The following is a 15643-nucleotide window of genomic DNA, read 5'->3' as shown; positions in this document are numbered from 1 at the left end:
TGTGCTTCACAAGTCTTTCCAATTCTCCAAAAGATATTCCCTTAAAAGAGGGTTCCTTTCAAAACCTCTAAAAGACCCTTTGTTTGATGTGCATACAGGTGCTTTTTGGTATTACTTCAAACAATTTTTCATAGCCTCTCTTGATATGAGGCATAATATTTGAAGCTAAGTTTTCTGCATTATTGCTTAATAGTCCCCAGTGTTTGCTGGGAGGTGACTCATCCTGAACCAATCTTTCCTTTCATGCCTATTGTTTGCAGTCTGTTGTTGTTAAATCAATATAATTCCACAGGAAACACCATGCTAATCAAACCAAAATATCATATTAACATATAATTATACAGCATACGCAAATGCATCCAACCTGTCATATGCTCTGTAAGAAGTGTCTAAAACCTTGACACAGGTTAAGGGTGGACATGACCACCCAATAACAATGGCAGAAAATATTATACTTGTCTGACAACATGCTGTGACAATGAATCATTCCTATGGTATAATAAAGGGATTATTTTACTTTAAAGAGAGAACTTGATTGAACAAAAATTGTCTGATCACGCCCTAACTTGTTATAATTTGATATTAAAACTCAGTTGCTGGTAAGCATTTGTTATGCTTGAATGTTATTTGCTGGATTTTAAACTAATTACATAAGTAAGGTGGCTATTAAAAGGTTCAGGTGTTAAAAAAAGCATTAGTATTACTACACAGCATGTGGATAGTGACAGTTTCCATCAGAAAGACAGTTACACTTTTCAGCTACAGATGTGCATATAAGAGGGAAAGTGCAGAAATAGAGCTAAAACAGTGCCTCTAGATCCACAGCTAACTGCAATTGTGGGCAGCCATGTCCAGCTAGATGCCCAAACGGTACAGATAAGCTTGTAATAATACTCAGTCTCAGGGGAGAAAGTAAACTACAGGACAGCAGAGGTCAAAAATAAAAAAGTAAATCATGATCAGCAAGCTCAGCTCACTTGCCAGCACCAGGAGGAGGATGTGCAAGCACTGCACAGACCTTACCATTGTAGCCGTGAAAGGGATGTTGTCGATCACGGAGGAAGCCAAAGCAGATACCCAGAGCACTAAAATGATGGCCACTGCCAAGCGCTGGTCCTCAGGAACCACCTGGAATTGAGAGAGATCAAATTGACTTTGATGAGATCCCTCTTGCTCTGTCCTCCCCATGGCATAATTGCACATTGTTCACAGTTTTAATTTATCAACATTTATTACTCCTTCAGGCTCTGAGATAGGAAAAGCATCTTAAAGAAAATAGCCTGACATTTGGTAACACAATTATTGTTCTTTTTCCAAGAAAATTGGAAGAAACAGAAATAAAAAGACTGATATTACTAATACTCATACTTGCATTTGACACAACAAATAAATAGTGAAACTCTAGATGTTCACCTTTAACTCTCAGTTGTTATTTTTTAGACTACAGGAAAAGCTCTCCTTTTGCATTTATGGGTATGTTTATTCTGTTTGTGGACAGACATGTATAGAAAATATCAACCACGCCAAAGAATAGCATGCTTTCTTGATATTGCTGATTAAGGAAATCAATCATTAACATTAAATTCAAAATGAAAATATTGTTCATTATTCTACTGAAATAAAACTATTTTATTTACCTGTTTAAAAAAAGTAAATATTTTAAACTTACCTTTATTAACAAAGCTGTCTGTTCTCCTATGTAGTCTATTAAGTGCAGATGAGCCAAAGCCTAAAAAAAAACCAAACCCATTGATATCAACTAGTAAAGTACCTGGATGTAAGAAAATACAATTCCTTCCCGTTCACAAGATGTTGATATTCATCTCATCCAGCTCCTAAAGCAACTCTGCAACTGGTGGAAAGAAAGACATGGCAGAAACTGCTAGCTGTATTTACAGAAGTGGACTGCTTGTGCTGGAATAGCTGGTGGGATTGCTGAAGAGTGTGGGTCTCAGGCATTAGAGAATGGCTGAAATTTAAAGGTGATGTTCTTCAACGGATACGTGTTTTCCTGAATACCTGAACACAACTGATTTTAAACCAGCTTCCCCTAAACAACAATATAGATAGAAGTATATCATGCGTTTAAAAGGTCAGAAGGAACCAGTGATCTTATGCTCAGCCTCAGATGAAGAAAAGAGAAAGACCCATAAAAACCCAATAGTACCCATCTGCTAAACCAGGCCAGAGATCTTGGGTGAATAGAAATTAACACAGAGACAGAAGCACCTGAAAAAGAGGAAAATCAGGTGTCTCATCCCCATGTCAGGCACCCAGACCAAGGAAGTCAGCCTTGTAAGCACTGGGCCAGAGGACAACTTGTCCTCATGGTGAGAACCATTCCCACCCATACAGCATACTCAGAATCCCATACACCCATGGTTATTCTCACAGATGAAAAGACATAGCAGCACTCCAGATTGGTGGTGATAGCTCTGCTCTCTCCTTGGGCAGACAGGACAATATAAACTGAGTATTCACACCATGGGACAATGATCTATTCCCTCAAACTACTAGATAAAAGGGGAATTTTAACTGATGAGAGCTACCCTAAAGGGGAATTAAATGTGTCCAGCATGAAGTATGATTTTCAGGTTAGATGGTATGTATCCATTTTATGACTTTTCTCTTTCTCAGGGGAGAAAAACATCATTTTTTGATCAGCCTGGACCAAGCTGGTTTGCTTTCATTTTTTTTCTGCCATGACGGAGAATCAGTCAGCTGCGATGCCTCACTTACTCCCTCCATACCCACACGGAGACGCAGGAGTCAGTATTCACACGACACAACTCCATATAACCAGCACACCTGGCAGTCAGACAGAGCCCTTCAGAGACATCAGTCGGGGAAAAAAAAACCCACATTCAACTCTCACACTGTCAAAATCCATGACAGAGATGGACAAAGATCCTAATAGGCACCGAGTGCCGTGGTATAAGACATGGGAATGTCAGAGTGACAAAGATGCTGTCATTCGGACTGGCAATTCCTGTACCTGCAGCTCGCTCAGGCAGCAGCTGGAGGCTTGTGGATTGGGTATGACTCTATCTTAAATCTGGGCCAGAAATTATATTTCCTTTTAACAATGCACTGCACAAGAAAAGGCATAGCTGCATTTAAAGATGCAGCACACAGAAAACAAGTGGAAAGACTTTCAAATACCTACACATACCCCCAACATGAATAAAAATGTACATTTTTTTCATTATTTTAACTTATCAGGAGAAACTTTCCTAAGAAATGAGTTCCTATGGTTAATTTTAAGTTACCATTTTCATTCTAAGCTTTCTGTGTTGCTTTATCAACTGAAAAGTTATGAAAGTGACTTTTAAAATTTATGTAAAAGCAATACTTTTAATGAACTGTAATATTTTTCTGCAATTTGTTTGCATTCACACTTCAAAATAAACTTTTCAACACATAGCTGTCAGCAACCAGAGCTCAGTTACATTCAGTTCACGTTGCTGCCTTGTTACTTAATTGTCCATTTAACACAACATATAATTTTTCAGTGATACCCAAAATTTGTTCTGGAATCCAGACATGGTACTACAAAAGAGATATATGGGAAAGAGAGAAGGGAGTGAAGGATGTGCATGTCATCCCTGCAAGACAGTGAATCTGCAGGTAGCCCGTCACATTAGAAACGATGACAGCAGTAATCACAAAACCAGCTTTCAGATGTCTCTACCATATCCAGCCAATCACCTGCACGCACCTAAATGAGACTCCACAATTAATACCCTGCCACTGGCCTCCTCTGGGTGTAAACAGCACAGAGCATCTCTGGATCTTCCTGTGTCTTCTGAAAGGAATAAGGGTTGTTGGCCTAACTGGTGCCTTCAAACACGGAATCACAGAATCATAGAATGTGTAGGTTGGAAGGGACCTTTACAGGTCATCCAACTCCCCTGCAGTAAGCAGGGACGTCTTCACTAGGTGAGGTTGCTCAGAGCCCCATCAAGCCTGACCTTGACTACCTCCAGGGATGAGGCCTCCACTACCTTTCTGGACAGCCTGTCCCAGTGATCTACCACCCTCATATTGAAAGACTTTCCTAACATGCAACCTAAATCTCACCTTTTCTAGTTTAAAACTGTTACCCCTTGTCCTACTGCTGCATGGCCTTGTGAACAGCTCTTCCCCAGCTTTCCTGTAGGCACCTTTCAGGTACTGGTAAATACTAACTCCTGTCTGACAACTCAGAACAGAGTTTCACTGCAGAAAAAAATATACTCCATTATAGATCAAGGTTTAATTTATGCACAAAAATTTGCATGAAAAATCCACTTATGGACAGCATGCCATGGCTGTTGTAAATAAACTCTGCCTAAAGGGATTAAGGTAAAATGTCAATTTTGACCATAAAAATTGAACAAATACTGTATCCCTGGGAGGCACCAAGACTTATGTCACAAAGAGACAGAAGAAGCAGAAAGATTTTATAGCCTGTAACATCTAGTTGTGAGCAAGGACTAAAAAGACAGTTGTAAAGATGAAGTCCCTGAAGGACACAATAGGAAACAAGACAAAGGATTTCTGACTTTTTCATTGCAAAAGACCTGTCAGACTGGACCACTGAGCACACAAAGGCAGAACCTCCAATGGTTCCCCATGGTGCTGGAACTTGTTTTACATTTTCCAAAGTCACTTGCAGCCTACCTCCCACACAGGTTTTTAAATGTGCCTTGTAATAGGAAAGGGAACATTTATAACAGTAGGAAATAGTTTCAGACTGTGAACTGTCCAAGATGAAGGATCACCACGGGTGAAGAATATGAGTCCCTAGCTTATGGAAAGATTTCTTGTAATTCAATGCATATCTTTGTTTTGACCTGTTTCTTGACATTCTTAACCTGAAGGAAAGTAAAAATGCTTTGGCAAGGATTGTCATGTGCTAGTCCAAAGGGTAACAGATCCAGATCAAAATCAGCAATGACGATACTTAGAACATTTTTCTCATTCATTTATGGGGAAGAAATTGGTGTCTCACTTTTTTCTTGATTATGTATAGAAGTTATTTTCATGACCTTAAACTGCTTTTATTCTACAGAGCCAGGAAAAATATTCTTTCGTTAGCGAACCATTCACTGGTGACCTAAGGAACCATAAAAATGAAGTTCAGTGAGTTACAACAGTCATATCTGAAGTCTGGCTGTAAATTGCAAATAACTTCCTGTGTGTTTTACTATGTTATTGTGCAGCCATACAGCACTCAAATCAAAACCGTTCAATCCAAGTTAAAACAATAAATACGTCAGGGAATGCAACTAATAAACTGTACAAGTAGCAGATGACAAAATAAATATGGCTTCAATATGGATGCCCTGTAAGACCTAAGAATTACAAGGATATATAGAGCCTGATAACATAGAGAACTAAAATTTCCTGTAGTGATGGGTGTACAATAAATCAACATTTCCTGATGAACGTTAGACCTGCTAGTCCTCAAACAAGCTTCCTACTTAGAGGTTACCAGATTTTTACATCCAGTTTGTCATTAATTCGAGTTGGTTGAATTATTCATTGTTTGTAATCCATTCACATTTTGTCCCATTTACTGTAAATGATTTTTACAAATTCTTGGACTTTTTGTAATTGTTGGGGTGGAGGGAGAGGGAAGGAGGCTGTGCAAACGAATTTGTTATTACAGCCTTTTCCCAGGCTGCTCACTCAGACAATTCACTTGCCATGCCAGTGACAGTGGTCACTCAGGTTTTATCAGTCCTATTTCTACAACATACTTACATCATTTAAACCCAAAAAATAACAATTGAAAAATACCAACAATTCTAAGGAATGTTGGAAAGCCTAATTGACAAGTAAATGTGGGTATTCATACAAAGAATTATCCAAATATATGGGATAAAAATAAATCCTCTCATGCTACCCAAAAGCATCAAACAGTAAACAAATTGAGATGCAAGCATGGCTGGACTGTTTCTGATAGCCAAGCATACAAACACAAAGAAACTATACAGCAATAAACACATTCAAGTGCTGTATGTGTTTCTAAATTACAATTGCAAAATGAAATTCAGTGATATTATCCTTTCACACCATACTCCCCATGAAATCTCCTTGGTCATTTGATAGACAGGATGAGCAGGCAGCATTAGGAGCATTTTTCCACTCTGATTTATTCCTTTTCTTTTCTTTTTCTTATCACTTGTCTAAATAATTGCAAACCAAACATATAAGTGCATATAAACTATCAGCATCCGTAGACCACTGGCAGGAAACTAAAATTCTACCTATGGAAATGATTGTGCCATATATATGCAGCAAACGCAGCAGAAGGAGATAGAGTGAGACCAGTGAAAAACCAAATCTCAAAGAGTTCCAGCCAATTTCCACCACTCTGCAGTTTCTCTTTGTACTACTACATCTGTACTTGATCTTAGGTATTCCAGAGGGACACAATCTGCAGGAGGCCTCTGCCCAGGAATATAATTCAAGTTTTATATCAACTGTAACTGTTCAGGCTTTAGAAAGCATAGAATCTTACCTCCATGAGAACAAACAATGCTGCAAAGAAAAGGAGGGTTGCCCACTCAACTCTGTTCAGTATCATCTCAAAATCATGGATGTCTGCTAGCACTAGCAGCCAAATGGCTCCCAACATGGCAATCCAGCCTGCACGAGAAAAAGAGAGAACAACCCTTTAGACTTCACAGACTTCTGATGTGATGCCATCGGGAAAGTTACAGGACGGCCTTTTCCAGGGCCCTTAAGACTCACTTGCTCTGTGCTCCAGAAGATAGACAGAGGAAGGGAAAAGCTCTTTAAAAGAGAAGAGGGACTGACTTTAAATAGCAAAACAGGCTCTTTCCAGACAAGATCCCTCTTAAGGTGCATATTTTGGTAACTGATTGAGAGAAAATGCAAATCAAAATCACAATCAGACAGAGCATGTAATCAGCAACTCTCCCGTCCGAGTAAAGCTCCCTTTCTGTCTGCACAGTTAAAATGTTTTCTGAAGCTTTTTGATTCCTCTGGCACATTTATCTAAAAGAATAGATTGGGATTTCAGACATGAAACAAAAGGGTTTGGGCTGGTTTTTCTCCTTCAGAGTGATACTCCCCTTTCTGTCGTATTTATATTTTTTCCTAAATAGTATTTTTAAACATTTCCTAAATTTTTTTAATACAAAAAATTAACATCTAATTTAAGGGTTTTTTGATGGCATGAAAATAAAGCCTCACAACTCTTCAATATTTTTTCTTTTTCTGCTGTGACTGTTTCATAAAACTTGTGCTATTTCATACATCCATAGTCAGGAAGTAATGAATTCATGAAGCTGCAGAAGTGGGGAGGTGAGAATAATAACAATCTTTGCTTGCAAACCACTTTAAGTCACAAGCTTATAATGAAATAACAACTGCAACTTAGGGTGAATAGGCCCCTGCTATAAAGCAGATCGATGAATAAAGTGAGCCCTCTCAAAAAGCCTTCAAGAACCATGGTTGTAAGAAAACTCAAAGATAGAAGACTGAATCTTAAAGGTCTTTTCCAAACTTGTGATTCTGTGATTCTGTGAATCATAGAAGTTTAGGCCATTCAATTTACAGCTTGTGAGCATTTTCCTGTTAACAAGAGAAGAAAGATTTCTAAAGACATCCAACAGTTTAAAATCAAGCTATATTCCATTTCAAGGCTATTTAAATATAAAAGAAATAAAGACACCAAAGGTTGTCCCTGTTCATGAAGTTTAAACATTAAATATTTTCTCCAGAAAAGACCCCCAGAACAACAACCTATGCAGCATCACGTATTTCCTGGCCTCAAGGTGCATTTTGCTCTCTCAAGCACATTTTAGGAGATTTCAGTGACATACTGCACTCTGTAAATGAGAATTTCAAGTTAACAGTCATCAGTGAGGAACATCTGCTGAAAATACTGCAGTTCAGCATGGACAACCAGACTTACTAGGAAGTCAAGACCAGCAGCTCACAAGTTACTATGGCTGGTCTGTTTGGTAAGGAGAGCTAAACCAGCTAGCTCTACACTCGCTCTGGCTTTCATGCTTTGAGGTGGGTTTATTTTACGCTGCAGTATTTGCAAAGGAGGGAAACCAAACAGTGTGTTTTTCAGATTCTGAAAGCAAGCCTCTCTTCATGACACTGACTCTTCAGTCAATGACCTATTTCTTTCCTCTCAAGCATCTCTATGTGCCATCTCCCAGATTCATCTCTGCTCTTGATGCCCCTAATCCAGCTTCAGTCCACTGTGCTTGGCCAAAACCATGTTTTCAATCAGCTTCTTTCCCCATCCTTCTTCCTGTGATCCTTCATCTTGAATATGTCACAGCTGATCATTCTGGTTTTGCTATTTCCTTGATAAGCAGCTCTCACAATATTTTTTTTCTTTAGCCTGGTCCAAAACTAATCTACAGGGAGATGCAGGGAAATCCTTGTAAGGAAACAGGTATGAAAAAATAGGAAGTGTAATGGTTTGTCCACAGAAATACCACTCTATAGGTGAAAACAAAGTTAAGCAGAGCACTGAAAAATGAAGGAATTTTGTATACCAAATTTTGTAGCTTCACCGCCTACATTGTTCCCAATATAGATTTTGAATAAAATCTGATCTGAGTGTCTCACTATATCCAGAAGATATCTCATAGCCAGCTCTTCTCACCTCCAAAGACAGAAATGCTGACATGCTGCAAGCTGAGCAAGTCTATTCCCTGCTTCAGTCATAAAGATGTAATCAGGGTCCATGGTCAAAAATAGCTCATTCATGAGCATCATACTGCAAGGGAGTAGGAGAGCAAAAACTACATGAAAGACGACAGAGTGGGAATAGCTGGTCCATCTCACAACCTTCTTACTAAACTCCAGCAGTGAGGTAAAGCTGCTTTCCCTCCCTTGAAGGCTGCCAGTCTCTGAAAGCACGCTCTCGTTTGGCCATCCTTTGCCTTACAGGGTATGAAACAGCACAGACAGGGTGAATTCTGCCTCATATCATCAAAGCAGGGAGAGAGATGCCAAGCGCTAAAAAAGGTTCAGTTTAGCTGTATAAGGAGGAAATGCACTATAAGGAAATGTATAAAAATGTGATGCACTGCGGTGAAGCATCATACCCCATGTACCCTCACAAAGGCTCTTTTTTTTTGAAAATGAAAGAAGTGCCAGGTCACCACTCTCTCAGGCTTCCAAATTTTGTAAGGGTCTGGAGCAGCTGCCCTCCTCTATTCCGAGACATATCCATAGGAAACTATTTGTGTAAAAGACCCACTCTTGTAGATTCAGGTACACACAATCTTGCTTCTCTTCTTTCCAAACAGCTGCCAAACTTTCTTGTGAATGACAGTATTACCACCTGTCAGATGTTACCACTCCAGAACTGATCAAAGAGCGACAATGCTCTCTGCTTCTCAGGATGAGTGCTGGATTCTGGCTTAAGCTGAAAACATGCGCAGTGGTTTTTCTGTGCGCTGGACTCTGGGTCTGTGTGTAGCTTGAATGTTGAAATGGCAAACATCATACAGAGGATCTTTGAGGAAAATGTTCTGGAAATCCTTGATAATCTCATTCACACCAACGGCAAATCAGACTTTGTGAAAACAGTTATGAACCTCAGGGACAGGAGTGCTCCAGGAGTTTGCGAAGTAGGAAAACAGAGCGAGGAGAGAGCTGTCAGTTCCTGTCTACCACTAGGACATGTACTGGCTAATTTTCTGCTGTCAAGTCTTGGCTGTTCTCTGAATTCCAGTAAAGAACAACGGTCCCAACTCTGCCTTAAATAAATAAAGAGGATGGCAATTCCTGTTAGAGTAATACTGCAAGGGGAAGTAGGTGCTTGCAAATCAGAAGCTTGGTAGCAGAATTTTACTGCTACTTTGTACAAATGTGACATTACATTTTGTCACATGCATTTTTATGCAAGTACAACAAAGTAAAGAATTAAAGAACAGCAGTTTCTCAATAGTTCTGGAACAATCTGTGATAATATCTTGGCATTGTTTCTACCCTCCTGCCTCCAACGAAAACAAATCAACTTGAACATGCTATAAAGAGATAACAATTATTTGCTAAAGCTAATGAGATATAATGGAATGGCACAAGAACTGTATAGCGACGGGCACTTTCTAGCACCACAAGTGTTATCAGCATGTGTTAGGTCCATGCATGTGGCTCTGCATGAGAGAACAGTGCCCTGCCTTAAAACATTGCTCCCTGAGAATATGGACGGGCATGGGATGCGTCCTCCTGCTGTGCGCTAGCAACTGCAGCTCAAACACATCCACTGCCATTCCTGGTTACACAGACCTTATTTCAGTCTACACACACCATCAGCTCAGAGTGTATTTGCTTTCCTTGCTCTGCCTGCAAAGAGGAGACACAGTGACCCATCTCCCCAAGGGAGTGAAGAGAAGGGGAGAGGTGGGAGGTCTCTTGAGGAACCTGGGGATCTCTGTTCATAATGCCTTTTTTTTATTAGGGTTTGACTTCAGGCACCCCAGAGCTGGACAAGAGTATAGTTTTCTTCTGAAGCCTGAAAGGCACAGTAGTTACTGTATGCCCATAACTGCTTGATTGGTTTCTCTGTGCTTAACTGCTCATAAAAGTTAACTACAAACTTAACGAACATATGACAGCATGGATTTCTAAGTGGGCAAGTTTTCTAAGGCTTTTCCAAGGCTTTTACAAGTACATTGATGACAGTGAACATACTATGACAGTGGTTTATATATTTGGGTAGCTTTGCATTTGCCCTGGATTCAATTTGAAGCTATTCCGTCCTTTTTGAAGAATTGAAAGTACTAGGATACATTAAAGACTGGATTCTCTGTTCATCTATTTTCTAGCTTACTGGGCCACAAAAGATAGCCAGGAGGAAGAGAAATAGAAATAATTTCAAAAAATAACTTCTCATTACTATAGTGAAAGCAAAGCCCATTTATATTTCCACAGACCACTTCTTTTACTACCTTTTAGTGCTTCTGTTTCACAACAATTGATGTTCTGGAAATATAACATGGAGAGAAACTGAATCTGAATTCCATTTCTGCCCTGATATGGTACCTGCTGAAGACAGCGACAGTTTCTATTTATATTAGGAAAAACAAAACAAAGTTTTATTTTAAAATGCACCTTGCAAATTTATAATGCATTCTTCACAAGAAAGATTCCTGTGTATTCTGCTAGAACCAGAAGAATGGTGCAGCAGAAATAGCACGAGTGCTTTGCTTTTCTCATACACTTTACCCAGTAGGGAAAACTGCCTTTGGAAAAATAAATAGAGCATGATGAGAATACAATTGCAATCCTACTAAAAAGCCACTTATTTTTAAATAATAGAGCAGAAGAACTTGCAAACAGAAAACAATCTAATAGAATCAAATATAATTTTACAATATTTGGGAGGAAGGTAGGTGAAAGAGAAAGAAATGGAAGAAAAAAATACCGTGTAATCTGTAGGTCTTTTCAAATGCTCATTAAAAATTTGTGTTCCTTGGTAGAAGTAATTTTGTCTGATCTACTACCAGCTGAAAAGCATAATAAGCTTCTTCCTAACAATGTGAAGATGTAGACTCTGTATCTTCACTTTATGTGTACAGAATTTGAAATAGTGTCTTTATGAATACTGAAGGTACACTTAAAATTCACTTTTGTGGAAACTGAAATGGAACTTGAGACATTTGCACTGAAACTAAAGCCAGGATATCATTGCAGGACCTCAGGGCTGGCCTGGGCAAAACAGCATGGTGGTCAAGAAATACAATCACAGAATACTACACCTAGGGAGGAAAAGTTAAAACTGCACAGATCCAGGATGGGAACCAACTGGATACCTAACAGTCCTGCAGAAAAGACTGAAGAAATACATTGGGTCGCAACTGAACCTAATGTTCCACTGAAATACAGAACCAGGGCAATAAATTATAAATCTCCTGAAGCGATCTCTGCTCTCTTCATCCCTGATAAACCCTGAGGAGATATACTTGACAAAAGATGTGTATCCATTAGGAAATCCAAGGTAGGTAACTAACTACAATCAACAGTCTGAAAAGTTGGATTTGAAGAAAAAAATAAAGAATCCAGTATATTTAATTCATAGATAAGTAGATTAAATGGGTACTGGCAAGTCTTTGCGTTCCACCAGGCTGCTCCAAAGGGCAGAGAGCAACCTGTCTGCAGCAGTAGTGGGTAGGACAACAGGGAGTGAGCAGGAGGTGTAATAGCAACATGGAAGACTCATGCTACACAGCAGAACTCGTCACATATTTATATACCAGCTAAAACACATTTGATGCTTACCTTTGAATTAGTTTTTACACAGCATGTTATTGAAAATAGAGGATATCCATCACTGTGTTCCAATAGCTTAATCAGAAGTCTGATTAACTCCACAATGCCTGAAAATTTAGCTGAAGGATGTATGACAGTCCTTTGTATGCTATGGTATATACACTCAAATATATTCTTATATACGCATATAGAAATATTTGGGTGAAAAAGTTAAATCAGAGACATGTTTCCAGTAGTACTTGCTCTGGTCATTCAATATGTTTCATCAGTAGCTCTGAATGTGAATTAAAATGTCCTGTATTCAGGTTTCTATAATATTTTGGTTTATTTTATCAGACACCCCTGAAAATATACATTCTGAAGTTGAATGTTTATAAATAATACTTATTGTAATCTGATAAACCCTGCTTTATGTTTAATTCTATTTTTTTTAAATAAAATTTTCCTCTTGCTGGTCTTTTGAGCTAACTCTTTTCATAGGCTTAACTACATAGAAATCATTTTTAGTTGTTCTGTGCTATTTTTAGCACCACAGTTTAAGGCTGGTCCTTGAGAACAGAACTACGATGGTGGACAGTCCAGAAGGAGGAGCTTGCACAACCACAAAAAATGCTTAGCACAATACATGAGGACTGAAAGGACATGAAAAAAAAGTTGACTGCAGTCCAATGTGAGTCAAAAGAAACAGAAAGCTATGAAGATAGAAGGTGATTTCAAAGTTAAAAAACAGAAGCGTGGCTTAAAACAAGGAGGCAGAGGACTAATTGCTCTGTAACCACAGATCAGCACATGTACATTAAGAAAGCATGGGGTGGCCTTTGTTGCACAGCTGTAATGCCATGAGGTCAGAATGCAGAAATCACATCCAACGTTGTATTACAATGTCCACACCTAACTTTGTTAATTCTCCAAATGCAATTTCATAGATGAGGGAGGATGGCATTCAGGATAGAAACCCTGGTTAGAGATCACCATAGCTAGGCACTGCATCTGCAGGGAAGGTTTATTGACAGATATATAGATGTGTATATTGCACCAGTCCTTAAGTCTAAAAAATTTACAGAGTTATCTCAGTAAAGGTCACTGCAAACAAACATGATCTCTTGCCATAGTCTTATTGACCCTTGTGAACCAAAAATAATTTGAGAAGATGCAAATATTGAGATAGAGGAAAGGTCAACTTTTCTACAAGTAAGAAATAAAGCACAAAAGCTGCACTAGGAGTTACAGCTGTTACTGGATCTCATTTTTTTCTTGTCAAGTATATGGGCAGCTGCAAGGACAGAGGATATTTTCCATGCTTAATTACATGTTTGTAGAGATGACAGCAATTTCAAGGGCAGAATTTTTTTAAAACTACCCTACAAGAAATTAAGACTGCAAGGATCATGGAAAGCAGATTTCTCTTATTTTCAGGAACAAAGTGTTATGCTGAGAAGGAAGAATAACTAAGGTCTGGACCAGCATTTTTGAGTTCGAGTCTATGCTGGCTGCAACAATTTAGCTCCATTCTGCCATACTCCTTATTGCAAATTAACTACAAAATTTCTTTTTAACTCACAGTCATATACACTCCAACAGGAATTTTTTCAACATTGCCATGAATCAAATATGTACTAAGTCTCTTAAACACAGTTATGTCCGTTCCCATTTTAAAACAGCTCACATCTTCATGGTGGAATCGAATCTTCATACTATATGCCCGGAGGGCCACAGGTCAGTCCCATGCAGTGCTCTTCTTGACCTCAGTGTAAAAGTACTAGACAACTTAAATCACCTCCACTACATGCCAGACCACATAAAATAGTAGACAAATGAAGGAAAAGGAGGGAGGCAAAGGGCACTGAGGACAAATATACCAAAGTCCACTGACAGTTGTAGCATATACCACCTCAGGAAAAGGGCTGCAGGACAGACCCTGAAAACACAATTGCAAGGACATGTCTCCAGGGTCTTCAGAAAGACTTGAAGACTTTTGAAGAGGACTGCCTAAAAGCTTGGCTCTAATCTTATAATATCTTCTTGCATTGGACTGGACGTTCCTGTTAGATGCTACAGTTTGTTGCTTTGTTTACCATTATCAGGCCAGGAACTAAAGAAACCACTTTAGTCATGGAAAGTAGTGTCACAGCTTCATGTGTGTAGAGTTTTAATGGAAAACAGTTAGAGATGAAAGGCATTGCCACAGACAAGAGTGCACAGGATGAGTAATTGCAGCTAAAAATGGATCATAGGATGATGCCAAACACCCACCAACTCAGCATTAGTTAGCCATAGATGATAGAACAAATTTAAGAGGTGGTCAAACCTCTATTAGGGATAAAAAGAGTACAAGAAATAACTATGTAATATACATACAATATACTACATGATAAAATAGGTTATAATGCAGAGTTGAAGACCAAATTTTGAAAATTAAAGTGTAAAGCTTTAGAAAATGTATGAAATTTGCCTCAAGTGTATCTAAGTACAGGGAGTAAAAAATCATCCACATCAAGTTATTCACCTCCTGGTAAAGAGGGGAGACACATACCTAATGCTCTTCCCAGCAAAGACCTGAAGATATCAAAACTTTGTTGTGACTTCTGGCAGTCTAAACCTGGGAACATTAGCATCCTGCAGATCATCAAAGAGTGATCCCACCATCAGAATATATGTAGGAGATACTGGGAATATTTTGAGGTTTGTGGGGTTTTTGTCCCTTTTTAAAAATGCAGTTTTAACTGAATATTGTTAATGAGTTTTTGGGTTTTATTACTTAGATAATTTGGGCTGTAAGTGTTAGTATTATCACATGACAACTAACAGTAAGTTAGTTTGGGTTTGTATATGTAATTCTATTGTTTGTAAACAAATTTAAACTCCACTATTATATAGAATACTAGTATTGCATGGTTTAATCCCTTTATCACTGGTAGAAGATACCAAAAAAAGTTCCAGACTAACTTCAAAGTCTAAAAATAAGAGTCTTATGGACGCTTAGATGCTGACCCCTTTTTCAGACTAATAGCATCCATCCACACCTTTCGCAGCCTTGTGCTCCTTCTCCATGACCATTTGTAAATTTTTTGGACCTGAGAAGTTCTGCAGCATTCTGTGGGGCAGCATCTTCCTCACAGAGCTACAGAGAAGTGGCTCAAGCTTAAAAACATTTTCACCATTCTAAAGAAACCCCTTGACACAAGTTAAAATGTGCATACACCCTCTGTCCCAGGGCCCAGATAAAAGCTGGAGGAAAAAGCTTATTAGATTTCATCTTAGGCAGCTTCCTTGGCTGCACATTCAGAATGAAACCACACAATATACATTTATTTCATTTGTGCAATACTGATTTAGTTGTTTGGTTTGGTTTTTTAGCTTATAGCCTTAAATAATTTAGTCAAAG

General features: G+C 38.7%; 1 protein-coding gene across 1 annotated transcript in view; it reads right to left on the bottom strand.

Annotated features, from left to right (window-relative positions):
- Positions 1 to 15643, bottom strand: part of OCA2 (OCA2 melanosomal transmembrane protein) — a gene marked incomplete at both ends in the record, with an annotated part of 183971 nt that overhangs the window by 70580 nt on the left and 97748 nt on the right. The window contains 3 exons of the mRNA XM_084279046.1: positions 1024 to 1128; positions 1670 to 1729; positions 6509 to 6636. Coding sequence (XP_084135172.1) covers positions 1024 to 1128; positions 1670 to 1729; positions 6509 to 6636 — 293 coding nt within the window. The remainder of the gene's footprint in view (positions 1 to 1023; positions 1129 to 1669; positions 1730 to 6508; positions 6637 to 15643) is intronic.

The sequence above is a fragment of the Gallinula chloropus genome (assembly GCF_964237585.1).
Source record: "Gallinula chloropus genome assembly, chromosome: 1".
In the NCBI taxonomy this organism is placed as follows: domain Eukaryota; kingdom Metazoa; phylum Chordata; class Aves; order Gruiformes; family Rallidae; genus Gallinula; species Gallinula chloropus.
The sequence above is the reverse complement of the archived record's forward strand: the minus strand, read 5'-3'. Positions and strand labels throughout refer to the sequence as shown.